This window comes from Nerophis lumbriciformis, linkage group LG03 (assembly GCF_033978685.3).
Source record: "Nerophis lumbriciformis linkage group LG03, RoL_Nlum_v2.1, whole genome shotgun sequence".
In the NCBI taxonomy this organism is placed as follows: domain Eukaryota; kingdom Metazoa; phylum Chordata; class Actinopteri; order Syngnathiformes; family Syngnathidae; genus Nerophis; species Nerophis lumbriciformis.
In genome coordinates, this window is record NC_084550.2 from 37,307,645 (window position 1) to 37,330,935 (window position 23,291).

Sequence of the window (23,291 nt, forward strand, 5' to 3'; positions counted from 1 at the left end):
CCAGTACCGCCATGTCCCCTCTTCTCAAATACAACTTTAAAGGGGAACATTATCACAATTTCAGAAGGGTTAAAACCATTAAAAATCAGTTCCCAGTGGCTTATTTTATTTTAAAAATTTTACCCACGCAATATCCCTAAAAAAAGCTTCAAAGTGCCTGATTTTAACCATCGTTATATACACATGTCCATTTTCCTGTGACGTCACACCATTGGCGTTGTTAGGCCTATTTTAGGGGGGCTCAAGCCCCCCTAAAATATTCTTAAGCCCCCCCCTAAATAATTTGGTGTTTTTTTGTTTTTTTTTACAAATAAATGCCGACATATTCATTATAAAGTGGCCCAAATATGAGTGTAAATAAATAATCATATAACCTGTTATTATTCACTCAGTTTCCCCTCACTTCGTAGCGTAAGGTAGAGAGCCCCTTTCGTGCGTCGGTATCCAATCCATTCCACTTGTTCATATAGAAAATGCCCACATCACTCAAATTCCAGCCCGCATTTTCTCTGCGACCTTTCTTGCGGTCCTGCAGGTGTACGAAGCACATTATCTTCCTTTACAATGAGTGAAGCTGCACAAAACCTTGTGTGTGCAATTGTAAATAATTTATTTTTTAAGTTTTGTGTTTCTTGTAGAATCTATATAAAGTAATATACATAAGCCTATTGTTAAAATAATGAAAAAAACATCATTAAATATATTTTTTTTATTGTATTGTTACATTAATAGCTGTTTTATTATTATAGGATGGCTTGTTAAACATTTAATAGGATTTTCAGAGGGTGGAAAAACCAAGACATTTAATATAAAATGTAAAATGAATAAAGTCATAAAAAGAAAAAGAAAATATATGGTTAAAAGCCACCGTCCCGGGGAGCATTTCATTTCGTCCCGTGCATTAAAAAAATAAATAAAAAATAACAATGAATAATTTCTAAGTCTTTGTTAGCCGTTTTGTGAAGTTTTGTGCTTGTGCGTAACATTCGCTCGCATCCTGTGCATCTCCTGGGGGCAAAGCCCCCCCTGTCCTTAAAAGCTAGTGACGCCCCTGCGTCACACAGTGATGCCAACACAAACAAACATGGCGGATAGAACAGCAAGATATAGCGACATTAGCTCAGATTCAGACTCGGATTTCAGCGGCGTAAGCGATTCAACAGATTACGCATGTATTGAAACGGATGGTTGTAGTGTGGAGGCAGGTAGCGAAAACGAAATTGAAGAAGAAACTGAAGCTATTGAGCCATATCGGTTTGAACCGTATGCAAGCGAAACCGACGAAAACGACACGACAGCCAGCGACACGGGAGAAAGCGAGGACGAATTCGGCGATCGCCTTCTAACCAACGATTGGTATGTGTTTGATTGGCATTAAAGGAAACTAACAACTATGAACTAGGTTTACAGCATATGAAATACATTTGGCAACAACATGCACTTTGAGAGTGCAGACAGCCCATTTCATAATAATTTAAGCTAAATTATTGGTAAACACAGTTTATGTATAATAACCGCGAGTAATGAATAAAGTTTTCATCCATCCATCCATCCATTTTCTTCCGCTTATCCGAGGTCGGGTCGCGGGGGCAGCAGCTTAAGCAAGGAAGCCCAGACTTCCCTCTCCCCAGCCACTTCGTCCAGCTCTTCCTGTGGGACCCCGAGGCGTTCCCAGGCCAGCCGGGAGACATAGTCTTCCCAACGTGTCCTGGGTCTTCCCCGCGGCCTCCTACCGGTCGGACGTGCCCTAAACACCTCCCTAGGGAGGCGTTCGGGTGGCATCCTGACCAGATGCCCGAACCACCTCATCTGGCTCCTCTCGATGTGGAGGAGCAGCGGCTTTACTTTGAGCTCCCCCCGGATGGCAGAGCTTCTCACCCTATCTCTAAGGGAGAGCCCCGCCACCCGGCGGAGGAAACTCATTTCGGCCGCTTGTACCCGTGATCTTGTCCTTTCGGTCATAACCCAAAGCTCATGACCATAGGTGAGGATGGGAACGTAGATCGACCGGTAAATTGAGAGCTTTGCCTTTCGGCTCAGCTCCTTCTTCACCACAACGGATCGATACAGCGTCCGCATTACTGAAGACACCGCACCGATCCGTCTGTCGATCTCACGATCCACTCTTCCATCACTCGTGAACAAGACTCCGAGGTACTTGAACTCCTCCACTTGGGGCAAGATCTCCTCCCCAACCCGGAGATGGCACTCCACCCTTTTCCGGGCGAGAACCATGGACTCAGACTTGGAGGTGCTGATTCTCATCCCAGTCGCTTCACACTCGGCTGCGAACCGATCCAGTGAGAGCTGAAGATCCTGGCCAGATGAAGCCATCAGGACCACATCATCTGCAAAAAGCAGAGACCTAATCCTGCAGCCACCAAACCAGATCCCCTCAACGCCTTGACTGCGCCTAGAAATTCTGTCCATAAAAGTTATGAACAGAATCGGTGACAAAGGGCAGCCTTGGCGGAGTCCAACCCTCACTGGAAACGTGTCCGACTTACTGCCGGCAATGCGGACCAAGCTCTGGCACTGAGCATACAGGGAGCGGACTGCCACAATCAGACAGTCCGATACCCCATAATCTCTGAGCACTCCCCACAGGACTTCCCGAGGGACATGGTCGAATGCCTTCTCCAAGTCCACAAAACACATGTAGACTGGTTGGGCAAACTCCCATGCACCCTCAAAGACCCTGCCGAGAGTATAGAACTGGTCCACAGTTCCACGACCAGGACGAAAACCACACTGTTCCTCCTGAATCTGAGGTTCGACTATCCAGCGTAGCCTCCTCTCCAGTACACCTGAATAGACCTTACCGGGAAGGCTGAGGAGTGTGATCCCACGATAGTTAGAACACACCCTCCGGTTCCCCTTCTTAAAGAGAGGAACCACCAACCCGGTCTGCCAATCCAGAGGTACCTCCCCCGATGTCCACGCGATGCTGCAGAGTCTTGTCAACCAAGACAGCCCCACATCAATTATTTTCATCAATTAATATATTCTGTAGACATACCCTCATCCGCTCTCTTTTCCTGAAAGCTGATCTGTCCAGTTTTGGAGTTGATGTCAGCATCTGCTTTGAGTGTCGCAGGATATCCACACATTCTTGCCATCTCTGTCGTAGCATAGCTTTCGTCGGTAAAGTGTGCGGAACAAACGACTGACCATTTCGTCGGCTTTCCCCACAGCCTCGTATTTTGAACAAATTTCGTCCAATTTCTTGCCACTTTCGCATCTTTGGGCCACTGGTGCAACTTGAATCCGTCCCTGTTCGTGTTGTTACACCCTCCGACAACACACCGACGAAAGTGAGAAAATGGCGGATTGCTTCCCGATGTGACGTCACCTTGTGACATCATCGCTCCGTGAGCGAATAATAGAAAGGCGTTTAATTCGCCAAAATTCACCCATTTAGAGTTCGGAAATCGGTTAAAAAAATATATGGTCTTTTTTTCTGCAACATCAACGTATATATTGACGCTTACATAGGTCTGGTGATAATGTTCCCCTTTAAAGATTTGACCTTTTAATAGACTCTGAGGGATCAAGAGGTTGATTGAGAACTAATTTGCTGACTCCTGTTATTACTAATTGCTAATCAATGTTTTACAACCACCAGGAGGTTATGTAGTCATTAAGGTGTCGGTTAATCAGTTAATTAGTTAAAGCCAAACATGTTTTTCTTTAACTTGAAGATAGCAGGTTAGATAGATCAATTGCTCTCCTGAAGAACTGTCAATGTTTCCTTTGATTCTAAATAGGGATGCAAGATAAAAGGAAATTTAACCAATATCATAACCAAAAATGTCAATACCTTACAACCAATACCTTATAATGATAACCAATGTTTATGTATATATGTACAATTTAACAATTCACACTTTCGTCCAAAATGTATACACTCTACCAAAAAAATAAACAAATCTATTGTAGGGAATAGGAAAATGTCAACTGGTATTTTTCTCCCTAATTGACGATAATTTGAGTACAAATACACTTCCTACTCTAATTATGACCCATGCGAACAATTAGAATCATTGCATGGAGCAAAAATAAGTCGGAATGCATTGATATATCAACTTTTCAATTATTTAATTGATAGACAAAAAGCAACTCAAACATTGTTAATATGATTTCATAAAATGGAAAAACATCCGTCCAACGCAACATATATAAATGAGGCTATTGTTATGGTTTAACAGGGAGAGATGACGGCAACAGACACCAGGGGGTTAATGTTCAATAAGTTATTATATATATATATAGTCAATATCAGTGACGTGCGGTGAGGTTGATGGCTGGTGAGGCACTGACTTCATCACAGTCAGATTTACAAACATATGAACCCTAAAGAGTATCTTATTCACCATTTGATTGGCAGCAGTTAACGGGTTATGTTTAAAAGCTCATACCAGCATTCTTCCCTGCTTGGCACTCAGCATCAAGGGTTGGAATTGGGGGTTAAATCACCAAAAATGATTCACGGGCGCGGCGCCGCTGCTGCCCATTGCTCCCCTCACATCCCAGGGGGTGATCAAGGGATGGGTCAAATGCAGAGGACAAATTTCACCACACCTCGTGTGTGTGACAATCATTGGTACTTTAACTTAACTTTAACTTTACACATACAAACAGTAGCACACAAAAAAGCACATTTAATTAAAAAAAACATTATTATGGTCTTATCTTTATGTAATATATTGGGTTGGAGGCAATAACCAGGCGAGGTGATGAACTACGTCTCTTTACTGTAGACTTCCGAACAGACTCAACACACTTGACGTCAGGTGCACAACACCACGTAAATCATTGGCCAACCAAAAAGTAACCACAGTACGCTATAGCCAACATTAACCAGGAGATGGCAACAGACAAACATAGATCACTTTATTACATTCCTCCCCTTTTAGAAATGTAGAAGTAAGTTACTCAAAAGAAATAAACAACCCAACCAAAAAATGCAGCAGCTCAATAAGAAGCCAAAAAGTGCAAAAACAATAATGTTCGTGTTGGAGGAGTTGTGAATGAATAAAATATGAAATATGTGCTGCAGTCTGCAGGTGTACCTAATGTTGTGGCCCTGCAGTCATTCACAACTCCTCCAACACGAACATTATTGTTTTTGCACTTTTTGGCTTCTTATTAAATAACTTTTTTTAAATAGATTCAATCTTGCACGTGGAAAGTTTAAGTGTGGGCTTTAGTTGATATAACACTCCCGTCAGGGGGTGCATTCTACGGCAGGAGAACATTCTTTACCACCAGGAGGCAGAATTACTGCGAGCCTCACACAGTGCGTCTTCGCAGCAGTTTTATGATTGCTCAGCACAAGAAATACAGTTGTTGAAAAAATACACTGTACATTATATACCTCAGCTAACTAAACTATGGAAATGTATAATATAATTCATATAGCAATACGGTCTCACTGCACAGCAGGCCAGCAGTTAGCCGAGTCCGCAATCCATGGTGAGGCACAACTGAGTGACGTGCCTCAACTGGCTGCTGATCACCGCACCGTCTATTCTCAGTATTTGAATGGCAAATGTGAAAATTTTGCGATTTTGAATAAAAATAATCTAAAACTGGTGAAGTTAAATGGAAAATAACTTTATAGTATAATCACTGGATACATTTAACAATTTAATTAATTTATTTTCTTTTTACATTTTTTTTCTTTCCATGATGGCAGGTGAGGCCCCACCTCACCTGCCTCTAGTGACTGCACGTCACTGGTATATATATATATATATATATATATATATATATATATATATATATATATATATATATATATATATATATATATATATATATATAATAATGCTAAACAATACTAACTAATAAACTAATCTAAAGAAATGGAGTGTGACAAAATCCAAGAGTGTGTATGGTGTAAGACTATGTGTGTAGCTTAGCTGAGGTGTGTGTTACCAAGTGTTGTAAAGAGCGAAAGAACACGGAAGTCCTTGGGGCAGGCAGATGATCCAGGGGCGGAAGCGGGGTCGAGAGGCAGGAGCGAGTCGTCGTAGTCCGGGGGCAAGCGAGGAGTCGAGAACCAGGAAGCGCGAGAGAGGCAGGGAAGATCCGGGAGCACAAGACGCACACCTTGACTCGGGGATGCACACAGGGAACTTCGGGGTGAGGGAGAACATGACAATCAACGCAGGGAAAGCACAGAGATCAGGACAGCGAGAGCGAGAGAGCATAAAGCTTGTGTCGGCTTACGGTACAGAAGACTATATTCCGGCCCGGCATGGCAGGTTGTGCAGGCTTATGAAAGCAGCTCCTTCATTACAGGCAGGTGAGCTGATTGCCGGTGAATGATTGCAGCTGGCGGCTGCTGCAGGGCGGAGATGTGCTCCAATCACTCTATCACAACAAAATAAGAGTTGTAGAAATGATTGGAAACTCAAGACAGCCATGACATTATGTTCTTTTCAAGTGTATGTAAACTTTTGACCAGGACTGTTTCTAAATAAAAACCTTATGGAAATCTGCGTTTTTTGTCTTCAGGTAGAGGATGAGTTTGTTTACTGGCCCAGCTGGGAGGAGACCATGAACTGTGAAGATTTTACAGTCACCCTCTTAAACCAGGACACACTCTGCTTGTCCAGCGAGGAACAGATATGCATCCATGACTTCATACTGGAAGCTACACAGGTTGATTATTGTGTATCTGTCTTCTGTCTGTCAGTAAACTCAACTACAGTGCCATGAAGTGTATAATCCGTCGTAGAAAAAAAAATAATAATACCACATGGGCCGTACCATGGAATTGGTGCCTTTTAGCTTGTCTTTCTCAAAATTAACTTAATTTAATCTGATTATCTTGATTGTGTTTCTGATGGTTTTTTTTCTTCTATGTTTCAATCAATATTATCCTCCTATGTGTGGATCAATACTGAAATACTGATGCAGATTGATACTGAAATATTGATATTGATTCTAAAATCAAAATATCAATACTTATAATACTTTAGTTATTTGAGATAATGTATACCATTAAAAGGAGCACACTGTCAGAGTATGTTGGTGGCGAACCCCAAGATGCAGAGATGGCGGCAGGCTTGGTACAAGAAAACATGATTTAATTTAACACTATAGCAAAAAAAACAAACAAAAGGGTACAAACAAAAGGCGTGCACAAGGCGGAGAACAAACGTGGCTATGAACTAAAATAGCACAAAGGCTAACTGTCGACAAGAAACAAAAACACTTACTGTGACACGAAGGAACTATGACATGAGTAGAGTGAACCAAAGTAGACAGAGCTACAACAACAATTATTATGACAGGTAGTAGTGACAACAAGTATTAGCGACAATGACAATGACAATAATCCAGCAGTGACTGGAGGGTAGGGCAGCTATAAATAGCAGCTGGCTGATTGACACCAGGTGTGGCCAGGTGCCAATCAGCCACAGCTGAGGGGACACAGCACTCAGGGAGACAAGTAGGAAATAACCAAAATATGAGCGCCGACAGGAAATAAAGACAAACAGAGGAAAAACTCAAAACATAACTAAACTGTCAGTGACAAACCTGACACACACTGTAGTTAGTAAGTAACCAAATCATTGAGATCTTGTCTAAATTAAACGCGATTGGTGGGAATTACTTTTTCTTCCGCCTATGTTATGTATGTATGTTACGCGACATACACAAAGACCTCCTACCGGAGAGCCAATGCGGATTCAGGCAGGGTCGTGGTACAGTGGACATGATCTTCGCCGCTCGCCAACTCCAAGAGAAGTGCAGAGAACAGAACGTCACTCTGTACTCAACCTTTGTAGATCTGACGAAGGCCTTCGACACTGTCAGCCGAGAGGGCCTCTGGAAGATCATGACCAAGTTTGGCTGCTCTAACATCTTCATAAACATGGTCCGTGAATTCCATGATGGAATGCAGGCACAAGTCCAAGACAACGGCGCATCATCTGAGCCTTTCCATGTAGAAAATGGAGTCAAACAAGGCTGTGTTCTGGCACCCACTCTGTTCAGTATGATGTTCTCAGCCATGCTGACAGATGCTTTCCGGTTTGGGGACATGGGGATAGACCTGCGCTACCGCACTGATGGCAAGCTGTTTAATCTGCGAAGACTCCAGGCAAAGACAAAAGTACAGACCACCAAGGTTCACGACTTTCTCTTTGCGGACGACTGTGCCCCTAATGCTTCCAACGAGCTGGAAATGCAACGGAGCATGAACAACTTTGCCACAGCATGCTCAGACTTTGGACTCACCATCAGTACAAAGAAAACAGTTGTTATGCCTCAAACTGCTCCTGGAGACCGGTACACTGAGCCCCTCGTCAGCGTAAATGGTGAGAACCTCAAAGCTGCTGAAAAGTTTGTCTACCTGGGTAGCACCTTGTCACGTGTGGGCAACATCGACGAGGAGGTCATGCATAGGATTGCGCATGGAAGTGCTGCATTTGGCCGACTCCGCAGTTCTGTCTGGGAGCGCAGAGGGCTTAGCCTACGGACCAAACTTAAGGTCTACCGTGCTGTTGTCCTACCCGCCCTGTATACAGCCGGCATGCTAAACAGCTTAACGCCTTCCAGATGAGATCCCTCAGGAGGCTGCTCAACATCAGGTGGCAGGACAAGATCCCAGACACCGAGGTCCTCCTCAGGGCTGAGATGCCATCCTCAAGCGTTTCCAGCTGAGATGGGCTGGCCATGTCTGCCGCATGTCCGATGAACGCCTACCAAAAATGCTCCTTTACGGTGAACTGCACCATGGAAAGCGCTCACGCGGCAGACAGCGGAAACGCTTTAAGGACACCTTAAAGGCCAAACTCAAGGGCTGTGGTCTGGACCCAGAGACATGGGAAGCCGATGCCCAACACCGTTCAAACTGGCGCTCTGCAGTCTGGCATGGTGTTGCAGACTTCGAGGAAAAACGCATGCATGAAGCCGAACAGAAGCGACAGCTCCGCAAGACCAGAGACAGTTCCTCCCTCTCTGCCAGCCACCCCCCAGCCATAACCTGCCCTCACTGCAGCCGGTCATTCCGCGCAAGGATTGGCCTCATCAGCCATCTTCGCACACACAAATCAACGTGAAGTCACCTGGTCATCTTCGAAAACGAAGGACGAACATGATGTTATGCGCATTCATTTTGTCCATTAAAAAATCATAATAGGTAAGTAAATAAAGCCTGTGCCTCCAGATAAACCACAAAGTTAAACATAAACTACTAATTTTATTGTGCTTTCCCCCTAAGGTCTTTTTTTTAAAACTTTTTCCTCTTATCAAATGCTTTCTCATCTGTCATGTGGCTTTATGTTTGCTGTGGTCGCCGCTACTAACACCAGGTCTCGGCTTAGCAGCCAAGGCAGTTTTGTACTGCTTCTATACATAGTCCCGATGTTGAATTTTAAACTAACTCATTATATTTGTTGGTTGATTGGTTGACGTTTATTTCGAACATGTATACAATTTCAGTATGATACATCACATATTTTAATTTTTATTTACAACATGTCCATAAAGAAAAAGGAAGAAGCAGAGCCAGAAGAATCGGTGCCATTAATTCGTCTCCCTCAGAATTTACTTAATTTGCTGTCTTTTTTTTAACTCTAACTCCATCCATCCATCCTTTTTCTACCGCTTGTCCCGTTCGGGGTCGCGGGGGGTGCTGGAGCCTATCTCAGCTGCATTCGGGCGGGAGGCGGGGTACACCCTGGACATGTCGCCACCTCATCACAGGGCCAACACAGATAGACAGACAACATTCACACTCACATTCGCACACTAGGGTCAATTTAGTGTTGCCAATCAACCTATCCCCAGGTGCATGTCTTTGGAGGTGGGAGGAAGCCGGAAACTCTAACTCTGATGATCTTGATTGTGTTTTTGATGGGTTTTTTTTTCTATGATCCAATCAATATTATCCACTTTATCTTCTCAGTAGTGATGTGTGGATCAATATTGAAATACTGATGCAGATCGATACTGAAATATTGATATTGATTCTCAAATCAAAATATCAATACTTATGATTAGAGATGTCCGATAAATGCTTTAAAATGTAATATCGGAAATTATCGGTATCGTTTTTTTTTATTATCGGTATCGTTTTCTTTTTTTTCTTTTTCTTTTTTCTTTTTTTTTTTATTAAATCAACATAAAAAACACAAGATACACTTACAATTAGTGCACCAACCCAAAAAACCTCCCTCCCCCATTTACACTCATTCACATTCATTCACACAAAAGGGTTGTTTCTTTCTGTTATTGATATTCTGGTTCCTACATTATATATCAATATATATCAATACAGTCTGCAAGGGATACAGTCCGTAAGCACACATGATTGTGTGTGCTGCTGGTCCACTAATAGTACTAACCTTTAACAGTTAATTTTACTAATTTTCATTAATTACTAGTTTCTATGTAACTGTTTTTATATATTTTATATATATTTATATCGGTATCGGTTGATATGATATCGGTATCGGTAATTAAGAGATGGACAATATCGGAATATCGGATATCGGCAAAAAAGCCATTATCAGACATCCCTACTTATGATACTTTAGTTATTTGAGATAATGTATGCCATTAAAAGGAGCACACTGAAGATAGTAAGTAACCAAATCATTGAGATCTTGTCTAAATGAAACGCGATTGGTAGGAACTACTTTTTCTTCCGCCTATGGTATGCCATGTGTTTGTTAAAGACAATCACTGCTAATTAAAATGAGTAAAATTAGCTGTTCACCTGGCAGGATTTGTGATAATAAAAGTGGGTAAACGAGGAAGCCCTTCTTTAGCTGCCACCTTGTTGTATCATATATTACTGTCTCTCAATGTCAATGTTTACTTTTGTATGAGCAATAAATCAAAACAAAATCCGTACTTTGGAGCAATGTTCACAGACTCTATTATTTGGCTTCCCGCACAGGCGTGCGATGATGGTTGTGGACTAGTAGTTGAGGATGCTAGAAAATGCCCGATGCATTAGCCAGCCTTAATGCATTGTTGCAGCTGTGATGATTTTTGTGCCATGCGTGTTTGTTTGCAAGACGAGCGGGTGAAGTGTGCAGCCGTGTTCGGCGGGGTGTGGTGGCCGCCGTGTCGATTTGTTCTAATATTTTCGCGATCGACTAGTATGGTCCGAAAGATCGACCGGTTGGCGTCCCCTGCTGTATCTAAATGTTACACAAATGGAGTAAAAACTAGGTAGGTGAAAATATTCTTGATTGTTAGCCATTCCCTTTATGTGCCATAAGTAACATGTAAAATGTGCAAGCAATGCCTATTATAAGTTATGTCGACAATCTCTTACATCAACTTAAACAACGTTCTGCTGTGGTTCCAGCTGTTCCGGTACCGGTACCAACATTTATTTCGATACTGACATATGCAGTAACATATTGTGTCATTTTCCATTCTATTATTTTGTCAACATTATTAAGGACAAGTGGTAGAAAATTAATTTTGGGAGGGAGCGGTAGTGTGGTTTACCGGTACTTTTTAGAGGCGGTATAGTACCGAATAGGATTCATTAGTATCGCGCAGTGACGTGCGGTGAGGTTCATGGCTGGTGAGGCACTGACTTCATCACAGTCAGATTTACTAACACATGAACCCTAAAGAGTATCTTATTCACCATTTGATTGGCAGAAGTTAACGGGTTATCTTTAAAAGCTCATACCAGCATTCTTCCCTGCTTGGCACTCAGCATCAAGGGTTGGAATTGGGGGTTAAATCACCAAAAATGATTCCCGGGCACGGCGCCGCTGCTGCCCACTGCTCCCCTCACCTCCCAGGGGGTGAACAAGGGGATGGGTCGAATGCAGACGACAAATTTCATTACACCTAGTGTGTGTGTGACAATCATTGGTACTTTAACTTAACTTTAACTTGACACATACAAACTGTAGCACACAAAAAAGCACATTTAATAAAAATAACGTTATTATGGTCCTACCTTTACTTATAAATGAAGTCCATGCGCCGCAACTAAAGCCCTCACTTAAACTTTCCACGTGCAAGATTGAATCTATTCAAAAAAGTGTAACCGAGGGTTTATAAATGTCACCTATACTGTATGAAACTACAAAATAACAAACACGGAGGCTCCAGTTTACACGAGGACCACTTTATTTACCTTCTTTCAAAAACCTCTGCTCCACCCCGTGTCATCACTTCCGCTCTTAGCGCCTTCAAAATAAGAGCTCAAGGCATATACTGTATAACAGCGCATAACAGGAACTTAACATCACAAAGAGGAAAGCCCATGAAAATAGGTTACAAAAGTTATTTAATAAGAAGCCAAAAAGTGCAAAAACAATAATGTTCGTGTTGGAGTAGTTGTGAATTAGGTACACCTGCAGACTGCAGGTGTACCTAATTCACAACTACTCCAACACGAACATTATTGTTTTTGCACTTTTTGGCTTCTTATGAAATAACTTTTTTAAATAGATTCAATCTTGCACGTGGAAAGTTTAAGTGTGGGCTTTAGTTGATATAACAATTCTACGGCGGGGGTGCAGGAGGCGGGATTACTGGAGCCTCAGCCAGTGCGTCTTTTGCAGCCGTTTTATGATCGCTCAGCACAAGAAATACGTTACACACATACAGTTGTTGACAAAATACACTGTACATTATATACCTCAGCTAACTAAACTATGGAAATGTATAATATAGTTCTTATAGCAATACAGTCTCACTGCACAGCAGGCCAGCAGTTAGCCGAGTCCGGAATCCATGTTGAGGCACTGAGTGACGTGCCTCAACTGGCTACTGTTCACTGCACCGTCTCTTCTCAGTATTTGAACGGCAAATGTGAAAATTCAGCGATTTTGAATAAAAATAATCTAAAACTGGTGAAGTTAAATGGAAAATAACTTTATAGTATAATCACTGGATACATATAACAATTTAATTATTTTTTTTTCTTTTTACATTTTTTTTCTTTCCATGATGACTGCACGTCACTGGTATCGCGGTACTATACTAATACCGTACAACCGTATAATACAAGACAGGACACACTTACTGTTGAACCGTGTACAGTTTTACCAATCCTGCATATTGTCCCTTTTAACAAAGTCCTCTTTTTGCTGTTTTGATTTCTGACCACTAGGATGACTACGTTTTAGAGGTACGGCATTTCCAGTGCCCCAGGTGGCCCAATCCTGACATGCCCGTCAGCAGCACCTTTGAGCTCATCGACGTCATCAGGAAAGAAGCGGCCATCCGCGACGGACCGACCGTTGTCCACGATGAGTCAGTCTGATATTTTTATTTTTCAATCTGTCACCACATCAAGAAAGGAGATGTTGAAAAATATTTTCTACCAAATTAGAGCATTTGACTAAAAATGTTGACGTGTTTAATGACAGTCCAACAAGTTTTCCGTCTTTGGGAAGTTTTATTCTTCCATGTTTCCGCTTATAATGTGAATGTACCATACGTTTTTCCATACCAAAATTATTATATTATTATTTTTTGTTCAGCCTCAGTTTTTGACACACAATTATTTCTTGCTACATATTTCTCAGCTGATCAAAACCATTCCATATACAAATATCTACGGGTAAATATGTGAGAAAACCCCCACAAATTGGGCAAATTCCAAACGGTTGAATGAAGTATGAAGGAAAGAAGGATTGTTTCATAAATACCGTATTTTTCGGACTATAAGGCACACTTAAAATCCTTTAATTTTCTCAAAACTCGACAGTGCGCCTAATGTACGGAATAATTCTGGTTGTGCTTACCGACCTCAAATCTGTTTTATTTGATACATGGTGTAATGATAAGTGTGAACAGTAGCTGGCAGTCACACATAAGAGATACGTGTAGACTGCAATATGATGGCAGCCACAAATAAAAGATGCGTGTACACTGCAATATGACTCAAGTAAACAACACCAACATTTTATATGTTCCATTGAAAATATAGAAAATTACACACGGCACTCAAAAATCTATCAAAATATTTTAGTACGACTTTGGTAAGCTATGAAGCCGCACCGCTTGATGGATTGTCCTGTGCTTCAACATAGGAGTATTGTTATGGTGTATGTATAAGGTAAGAAATATTATCTGGCGTTTTGTTTCGTAATATTATGCAAAGCAACTATTCTTCCCTTCTGGTACCTGCTGATCTGTATTTGGGATCTGCATAAGTCCTGAGAATGTGCGTGCTTCCGTCATTGTAGTTTGTGCCGACACCGTAGTCGATAAGCTTCTTCATTTTCTCTATCTTCTTGTTATGGGACATTCATCCTCCGCTTTTGCCATTTCTATTATAAAGTAGTGTAAAGTTCTTACTTATATCTGTCAGTAAACTCGCCATGAAAGCGCTAAAACATACCGGTGTAGTGAGTTTACATTATTCACCCAAGGAACTTCAGTTATTAGAGAGGGTTTTTCACGGGACACATTTAAGTATTAGTTTGAAGCTTCAGCAACTCTAAGTCATTTTCCCTAGTGTCTAAAAACATATGGAATTACAAATGTAAAATTCTGTTTTTCTATTTTTCTTCATCAGGTTCGGAGCGGTATCCGCCGGGTTGCTCTGTGCCCTCACTACACTGTCACAGCAACTTGAAAGTGAGGGAGTTGTCAACGTCTATCAAGTAGTCAAGATGATCAACCTCATGAGGCGAGGGGTATTCACAGACATGGTGAGTCGGACCGTCTGGCTTAGGGACGGAAAAAGTCTGATCCGCATGAGGCGGGGAACAGATGTTGTCTCTCAGCTGGCTTCAGGAAAACTTGCCAATTAGAACAAAGTTGTCCTTAAAACATTGTGCGCACCTAGCTTTGAAGAGAGGACCATAGGGGTGATCTTGGAGGACCAGTAACCATTAATATATTCCCAATCAAGTGTGGCCATTTTCAAAATCAGATTTACAGTGGTACCTCAGATTTAGCCACCTGCTCAGTGGCCTAGTGGTTAGAGTGTCCGCCCTGAGATCGGTAGGTTGTGAGTTCAAACACCGGCCGAGTCACGCCAAAGACTATACGAATGGGACCCATTACCTCCCTGCTTGGCACTCATCATCAAGGGTTGGAATTGGGAACAAGGGGATGGGTCAAATGCAGAGGTTAATTTCACCACACCTAGTGTATGTTTGTGACAATCATTGGTACTTTAACTTTAACTTTTTAGTTCAGACAAATGTCTAAATCAGGGGTGCTCACACTTTTTCTGCAGGCGAGCTACTTTTCAATTGATCAAGTCGTGGGGATCTACCTCATTCATATATATCATTTACATTTACTTATTTATGAAATATATGTTTTTGTTAACAAGTTAAAGGTGTTTAATGATAATGCAAGCATGTTTAACACATATAGTTAATATTGTTAAAAAATTAAAGGTGTTTAATGATAATAATGATAATACAAGTATGTTTAATACATATAGTTAATATTGTTAACAAGTTAAAGGTGTTTAATGATAATACAAGCATGTTTAACACATAGTTAATATTGTTAAAAAATTAAAGGTGTTTAATGATAATACAAGAATGTTTAATACATATAGTTAATATTGTTAACAACTTAAAGGTGTTTAAAGATAATACAAGCATGTTTAACACATATAGTTAATATTGTTAACAACTTAAAGGTGTTTAAAGATAATACAAGCATGTTTAACACATATAGATTCCTTTCTTTCATGAAGACAAGAATAAAAGTTGGTGTATTACCTGATTCTGATGACTTGCATTGATTGGAATCAGACAGTGGTGCTGATAATGTCCGCATTTTCGAATGGAGGAGAAAAAAAGTCCTCCTTTCTGTCCAATACCACATGAAAGTGGTTGGTTTTTGGCATTTTATTTGTCCAGCTTCCGTACTCCTTTGTATACACTTTACAAGAAATACATTGTCGGCAAACTCCGTAGCTTGCTAGCTTGTGCACGCCAGCTTTCTGAGACTCTTATTTTGTTAGCGCAACTGTGCAACTGTGCAGTCGGTCTTTGGAGTTTTGACGACAGGTACGGCGCCAGAGTCTGTTGAAATAAAGTGTTTCTCGCTTTCCAGTCGGTAATTTTAATGAGCTGGCAGCAGCCAGCGTCATCTCAGAAGACCCTCGGGTGCCGTGAATGTCAATCAAGTGACGAAAGTGACGTCATAGTGAAGATTTATGATCGCTCATTTTTAGGACTATTTTTTTAATGCCTGGCTGGTGATCGACTGACACACCCTCCGAGATCGACCGGTAGCTCGCGATCGACGTAATGAGCACCCCTGGGCTAAATCATACAAAACCAAACACAATTTCCCAATAATAAGTAATACATTTTATGGAGGATAATTATGGTATTACATGCATAAAACAGTGTGAAAAAAAAAATATGAATGAAATGGATGAAAACATTTAATCACTTTTACCTTTTATTGAAAACTAAGGGGTGTAGCATGTAATTTCAGAGCCCCATACACAAGACTCCTGAAAGGCCCCTTAAGGACGGCGTGGCGAAGTTGGTAGAGTGGCCGTGCCAGCAATCGGAGGGTTGCTGGATACTGGGGTTCAATCCCCACCTTCTACCATCCTAGTCACGTTCGTTGTGTCCTTGGGCAAGACACTTCACCCCTTGCTCCTGATGGCTGCTGGTTAGCGCCTTGCATGGCAGCTCCCGCCATCAGTGTGTGAATGTGTGTGTGAATGGGTAAATGTGGAAATACTGTCAAAGCGCTTTGAGTACCTTGAAGGTAGAAAAGCGCTATATAAGTATAACCCATTTATTATTTATTTATTTATCTTACCCTAAACCAGTGGTTCTTAACCTTGTTGGAGGTACCGAACCCCACCAGTTTCATATGCGCATTCACCAAACCTTTCTTTAGTGAAAAATAACATGTTTGTTTTTTTTCAAATTCAAGACAAAGTTATATGTTTTTGGCAACACTTTAGTATGGGGAACATATTCTAAGTAACAAAGACTTAATTTAGAGTTATTTGGTTAGGGTTAGAGGGTTAGGGTTATAATAAGGCCATGCCGAATAAGGCATTAATAAGTACTTAATAATGACTAGTTAAGAGCCAATATGTTACTAATTTGCATGTTAATAAGCAACTAATTAATGGTGAATATGTTCCCCATACTAAAGTGTTACCATGTTTTTTTACTGGTGCATAAAATGAACCGTGTGTCTTGTACTTCTTTTCTTTGACTGTCTTGGTCTCTGCCCGTCCCGTCTGTGAACCACTCACCAGGACCAGTATCAGTTCCTGTACCAAGCCCTCTTCAGCCTCGCCTGCACCAAGGAGATCACCTTCGGGCCTCTCGACAGGAAAGTTAACAGGACCTTGGCACCCTTGTCCGATCGGTCTGACAAGGCAGAGAGCAAGGGGTCACAAGTGTAAGCGGTACCCCAGGAGGCCCGAGCTGGACTGAGGGCACCCTGTGGATCCAAAGATCTTGCACCCACTCGACTCCTGGAGTGTTCAAAGGAGGCCTTTAAATAACTATTGTGGATAAGACAATTTGAGGCCTTTTTGCCAGACACTTGGTTAAACTGAATAAGCGGATTACTTTTTTAAACTGATAAAGAATTTGATATTTATTTTTTTCACCGTCTTCGTGTCCTCCGATTGAAGGGTTTACACCTGCGTTTTTTGAGTTTTACACAAGGTACACTATTGTCTTGTGTTTTTTCACTATATAATGTCAATGTTACTGCCTATGCTAAACCCGAATCGTGGCTCCTCAAGTAGATTGTTTTAACATTCCACAACCTTGTTCCCTGCGAAGCCACCTGCTTCTGTGAAGGACATTGCCTATCAGTGGATTGAGGCGGTCAAACTGTTCTCCCCCTCAATGACTAAATGCTGTTTGACTACAGCAGGGATCAGCAACCTGTGGCTCTTGAGCCTCTTTGTTGTGTATTTCTGGAGTGGTGGTAATGTGCATTTTTACAAATTTCGACTGTCTGTTAAGTCAAGCTTGAGTTTGACTGCGATTGGATACGCTCCAGGAAGACAGGGTGTGTGTGCTGTGAGACGTCTGCAAAAGAGAGAAGTCGACTTTTTGAGTGTGAGACCCCCGCAGTAAGCTAACCATGAATACACTCCGAAAAAGAAACATTTCAGAAGAAAATAGAGTTAAATTCTGCATGGACGGATTCTTTTGTCTTCATCAATCAATCAATCAATCAAAGTTTATTTATATAGCCCTAAATCACAAGTGTCTCAAAGGGCTGTACAAGCCACAACGACATCCTCTGCTCAGACCCCACATAAGGGCAAGAAAAAAGTCAATCCAATGGGATACAATGAGAAACCTTGGAGGGGACCGCAGATGTGGGAAACCTCCCCCCACGGGCGACCGGTGCAATGGACGTCGAGTGGATATAGATAATATTGTGAGAGTCCAGTGCGTAGTGGGGCCAGCAGGAGATCATCTTAAGAGGAGACAAGGCAGCAGCGCAGAGACGTCCCCAACTGATGCACAGATGAGTGGTCCACCCCGGGTCCCGACTTTGAACTGTGGTCACCAAATAACCTCTCCACGCAGGAGAGGGGGGCAGAGCGTAAAAGAGACGGTAGATCAACTGGTCTAAAAGGGGGGTCTATTTAAAGGCTAGTGTATACAAATGAGTTTTAAGATGGGATTCATTGTCATTGACGCTGCTTTGCCTATGTGCTTGATATGTGGTGAGAAACAACAGTGAGTATTCGCACTTATCCAGGTTAATATATTATTGCATTGCGTTGAATCGGTCATAACTCGACTTTTCAAGTTGTCTTTGGACGACCTTTTGCGTCTCATTCAGGCAGACTTCATCGGTTGTTACTGAAAGACGATAGAACACCACTCTCTCTCCTCAGACGTCTTTGAAGGTATCCCGAACAATCCAGTCGTGATCGATTCAGTGCCCTGAACAGAAAGAAAAATTAACGTTGAAAGACATCTTAAAAATAAGTCCTGAAAAGTTTAAATTAGTTCCAAAGTAGGCCTATAGCAGGCTCAACCCGGTACCGTAAACCTACCGATTAACAGTAAGTCATAAAAAAGGGCTACACAAAAAAATTGCTTTACACTAACAATTAATATTTCTAAGTTCCTTAACGAGCTGCATTACAAACAAACGCTGCCATTGAACTCAAAGAACCATTCTGACCTGTCATTGGCCGACACTTCCTCCTCACGCTCCCGTTCTCCAGCGAGGCCTCGCCATCCAAGGAGAGTTACCCACACTGCCCCGATTCCCACTGTTGAAGGCCAGCACCACCTGCAGTCATTCATCCCTTTGCAGGAGTGGCAATAAAATTAATTGTATTAAGTGTATTTATTTATGTATTTATTTGACCGGGACAGTACAATGAAGCATTGCTACCCACAGGTAACCGATGTCAAAGTACATACGACTTCGAGCCACAGGCTAATTTGCAACCGTTGTCCCTGGTTAGGCTTTTAAAGAATAGTTGAGAAAAATGTAAAACTCATACAAAAGGATTAAGATAAGTGGGGGCAGCAGCCTAAGCAGAGAAGCCCAGACTTCCCTCTCCCCAGCCACTTCGTCCAGCTCCTCCCGGGGGATCCCGAGGCGTTCCCAGGCCAGCCGGGAGACATAGTCTTCCCAATGTGTCCTGGGTCTTCCCCGTGGCCTCCTACCGTTTGGACATGCCCTTGACACTTCCCTAGGGAGGCGTTCGGGTGGCATCCTGACCAGATGCCCGAACCACCTCATCTGGCTCCTCTCGATGTGGAGGAGCAGCGGCTTTACTTTGAGCTCCTCCCGGATGGCAGAGCTTCTCACCCTATCTCTAAGAGAGAGCACCCGGCGGAGGAAACTCATTCCGGCCGCTTGTACCCGTGATCTTGTTATTTCGGTCATAACCCAAACCTCATGACCATAGGTGAGGATCGGAACGTAGATCGACCGGTAAATTGAGAGCTTTGCCTTCCGGCTCAGCTCCTTCTTCACCACAACGGATCGATACAGCGTCTGCATTATTGAAGACGCTGCACCGATCTCACGATTCGCTCTTCCCTCACTCGTGACCAAGACTCCGAGGTACTTTAACTCTTCCACATGGGGCAAGATCTCTTCCCCATCCGGAGATGGCACTCCACCCTTTTCCGGGCGAGAACCATGGACTCGGACTTGGAGGTGCTGATTCTCATCCCAGTCGCTTCATACTCGGCTGCGAACCGATCCAGTGAGAGCTGAAGATCCTGGCCAGATGAAGCCATCAGGACCACATCATCTGCAAAACGCAGAGACCTAATCCTGCAGTGACCAAACTGGATCCCCTCAACGCCCTGACTGCGCCTAGAAATTCTGTCCATAAAAATTATGAACAGAATCCGTGACAAAGGGCAGCCTTGGAGGAGTCCAACCCTCACAGGAAACGGCTCCGACTTACTTACCGGCAATGCGGACCAAGCTCTGACGCTGATCATACAGGGAGCGGACCGCCACAATCAGACAGTCCGATACCCCATACTCTCTGAGCACTCCCCACAGGACTTCCCGGGGGACACGATCGAATGCCTTCTCCAGGTCCACAAAGCACATGTAGACTGGTTGGGCAAACTCCCATGCACCCTCAAGGACCCTGCAGAGAGTATAGAGAAATTTATAAAATTATCAAAATTCATGTTATATTTTTGGGTGATGTGGCAATGATGATGCTTCATTGATTTGTGGTCAAATATATTTGGTGTGTGTTTATATAACAACAGAGGCTTCACTACACATTCCGTGGCCTGTCCCCAGACCATGGCACATTTAATTTCCTTTGCATGCATTAATGTACTTTTAAATGAGCAAGCGTGCCATGTTTGGAATCGATGGATTATTTTCAGTCTGTGCATTATTTATTTCTATTCAGTAAGTAAGCCATTCAATCGTTTGTTTGAAAATGCAGAGGAAGAACGGGAGAAAGACCATTGAAGTTTGAAGAAAAACAATTAAGTGTCTTGTAATGTTTTTTAAAACAGTGGAATTTCTCAAAATGTACCTAAAAGGCCCTGAACATGGTGTGTGTGTGTGTGAGGAAAACCACAATCTCTATTCTAAGCAGAAAAATGCAAATTAACATGTTTTTCCATAATTGTTCAGCCCGACCTATTAAACCAGTACATGCATTTCCTTTTTCTGTGTTCTTCTGTTTTATCCGCTTACTTTACCTGATTAAACCACACTCATGTTCAAATACTAAGGTTGCAACACCTGTTGTGAACTTTATTTCTTCGTATAAGTCACGACCTGATTTTTGATATAAGAAAACACTGTATGTATGCACATATGAATATACTATTATCACAATAACGGCTCTTTGTAATTTTTCTTTTGTTATGTGTAAGTTCAAAGCAATAACATTATCCTGCTGAAATCAATATGTTTATCTACAATACCCAAAACCAGGGTTTTGCTGTACCTCAGGTGGTACAGCATCAAAAGCCAACATCAGTGTGTAAAGGATATCACCACAAGGGCTCAGGAACACTTCAGAAAACCACCGTCAGTCAACTACAGTTCTTCGCTACATCTGTAAGTGCAAGTTAATGCAAAGCGAAAGCCATTTATCGACAACACCCACAAACCCCCGCAAAAATATTGCTACCACCCTGTCTTCCTTTTTTTCTCTTTCTATCCCCTCCTGCTCCGGCCCGGCTGCACCAAATGATAATATAAATACATTTAATAAAGTCAAATACAAATAAGGCAACAAGAGAAGTATCATACACTTCTCTTTTGTAAAGTAAATCTGAATCTACATCATATATATGGGCATTGTCGGAGGCAGATATTTACATATATCCGAATTTAAGTGTTACTTCTTTTATTTCATAGTCATATTTGAAAACAGCTCGTGTTTTTCCATTTGTTCTCTTTCTGTTTGTCTGCAAGTAAACTGTGTGTGTTAACCTTGAAGCTTTGGAATGTAAGAAAGAGAGACTTAAGAGGGGAGAGGGTTTGTCGGGAGAGCAGACCATCTTAGCGAAGCGATTGAATGTTCTATGCTGGACTGGTCTCAATGTATATATGCAAAGCTTTGCAAATATATTACAAAATACCTATTCTGTCTCTGGTGGTTTTTCAACTCAGCTTTAAGTGTTGTAAAGAGCTTGGGAGCGACTTGTGACTTGAATTCCCTGGGAGGAACAACTGGTCCAAAACGCAACAATTTGGGGGCTCGTCCGGTGCAACAGCATCTACATCAACTATATGATTTGCCTGAGAAGCTGGACAGGACAAACAAAAAAACAAACAAAAACAAACAAAAATAAAACATTTAGATGTATCTTTCTGACTACAAGGGAAGCGGGTTGTTGTTGAAAATATGCCTTTTATGGAACTGCATACAAATAGAGAAAATAAAAGACTGCAGTGTTGTAAATAAAAACGATTAGTGTGTTGCTGCTGATTTGAAAGTGTTTTCAGTTGATGCAAATGGATATCATTTTGTTATTAGATTGACTTTTTTGGGGTATCATTTTTTTCATCAGATTGGCATTATGACAGCAGGCTTCCTACAGGCATGTGCACACATAGGGCCCTATGGGTGCTTGAGCCTCTGCCCTTTTTTGCCTCGTCTTAAAAAGTGCCCTCTGCCTGTGTGTGTGTGTGTTTTTTTTCTTTAAACAACATTAATAAATTCCTGTCAGGGATGTAAAAAAAACAAAACAACAAAAACAAAACAAAAAACAGCGGTACAAAAACTCCACGTTTTCTTGTAATACCGGGTTGTTTGAGCCTGCCGCTTCCGCCAGAGTAGAGGTTTAGATATAAAGTTTATTGTGACTTTGCTATTACTGTGTGGGTTAACAAAATAATAATGATAATAATGATAATAATAACAATAATAACAATAATAATAATGATAATGATAATAATAATAATTATTATTATTATTATTATTAATAATAATAATAATAATAATAATAATTTCAGCATTATTATTATTATTAATAATAATAATAATAATAATAATAATAATTTCAGCACTCCTCTCTGAGCTGCCACCTTACCGTGGTAGAGGAGTTTGCGTGTCCCAATGATCCTAGGAGCTATGTTGTCCGGGGGCTTTATGCCCCCTGGTAGGGTCTCCCAAGACAAACTGGTCCTAGGTGAGGGATCAGACAAAGAGCAGCTCGAAGACCTCCATGACGAATAAAAATAAAGGACCCAGATTTCCCTCGCCCGGACGCGGGTCACCGGGGCCCCCCTCTGGAGCCAGGCCCGGAGGTGGGGCACGATGGCGAGCGCCTGGTGGCCGGGCCTGTCCCCATGGGGCCCGGCCGGGCACAGCCCGAAGAGGCAACGTGGGTCCCCCCTCCAATGGGCTC

At 42.0% G+C, this 23,291-nt stretch overlaps 1 protein-coding gene across 4 annotated transcripts in view; it reads left to right on the forward strand.

The window, feature by feature from the left end:
- Window positions 1–22,188, forward strand: part of LOC133583860 (receptor-type tyrosine-protein phosphatase gamma-like) — a 941,097-nt gene extending 918,909 nt beyond the window's left edge. For 2 of the 4 annotated variants that reach the window (XM_061937677.2, XM_061937681.2), the window contains 4 exons: window positions 6,523–6,669; window positions 13,112–13,254; window positions 14,525–14,660; window positions 17,207–22,188. In XM_061937677.2, coding sequence (XP_061793661.1) covers window positions 6,523–6,669; window positions 13,112–13,254; window positions 14,525–14,660; window positions 17,207–17,356 — 576 coding nt within the window. In that variant the 3' untranslated portion in view covers window positions 17,357–22,188. The remainder of the gene's footprint in view (window positions 1–6,522; window positions 6,670–13,111; window positions 13,255–14,524; window positions 14,661–17,206) is intronic. The other 2 variants (XM_061937679.1, XM_061937678.1) reach the window with 2 other exon arrangements.
- The last annotated feature ends 1,103 nt before the right edge of the window (window positions 22,189–23,291 follow it).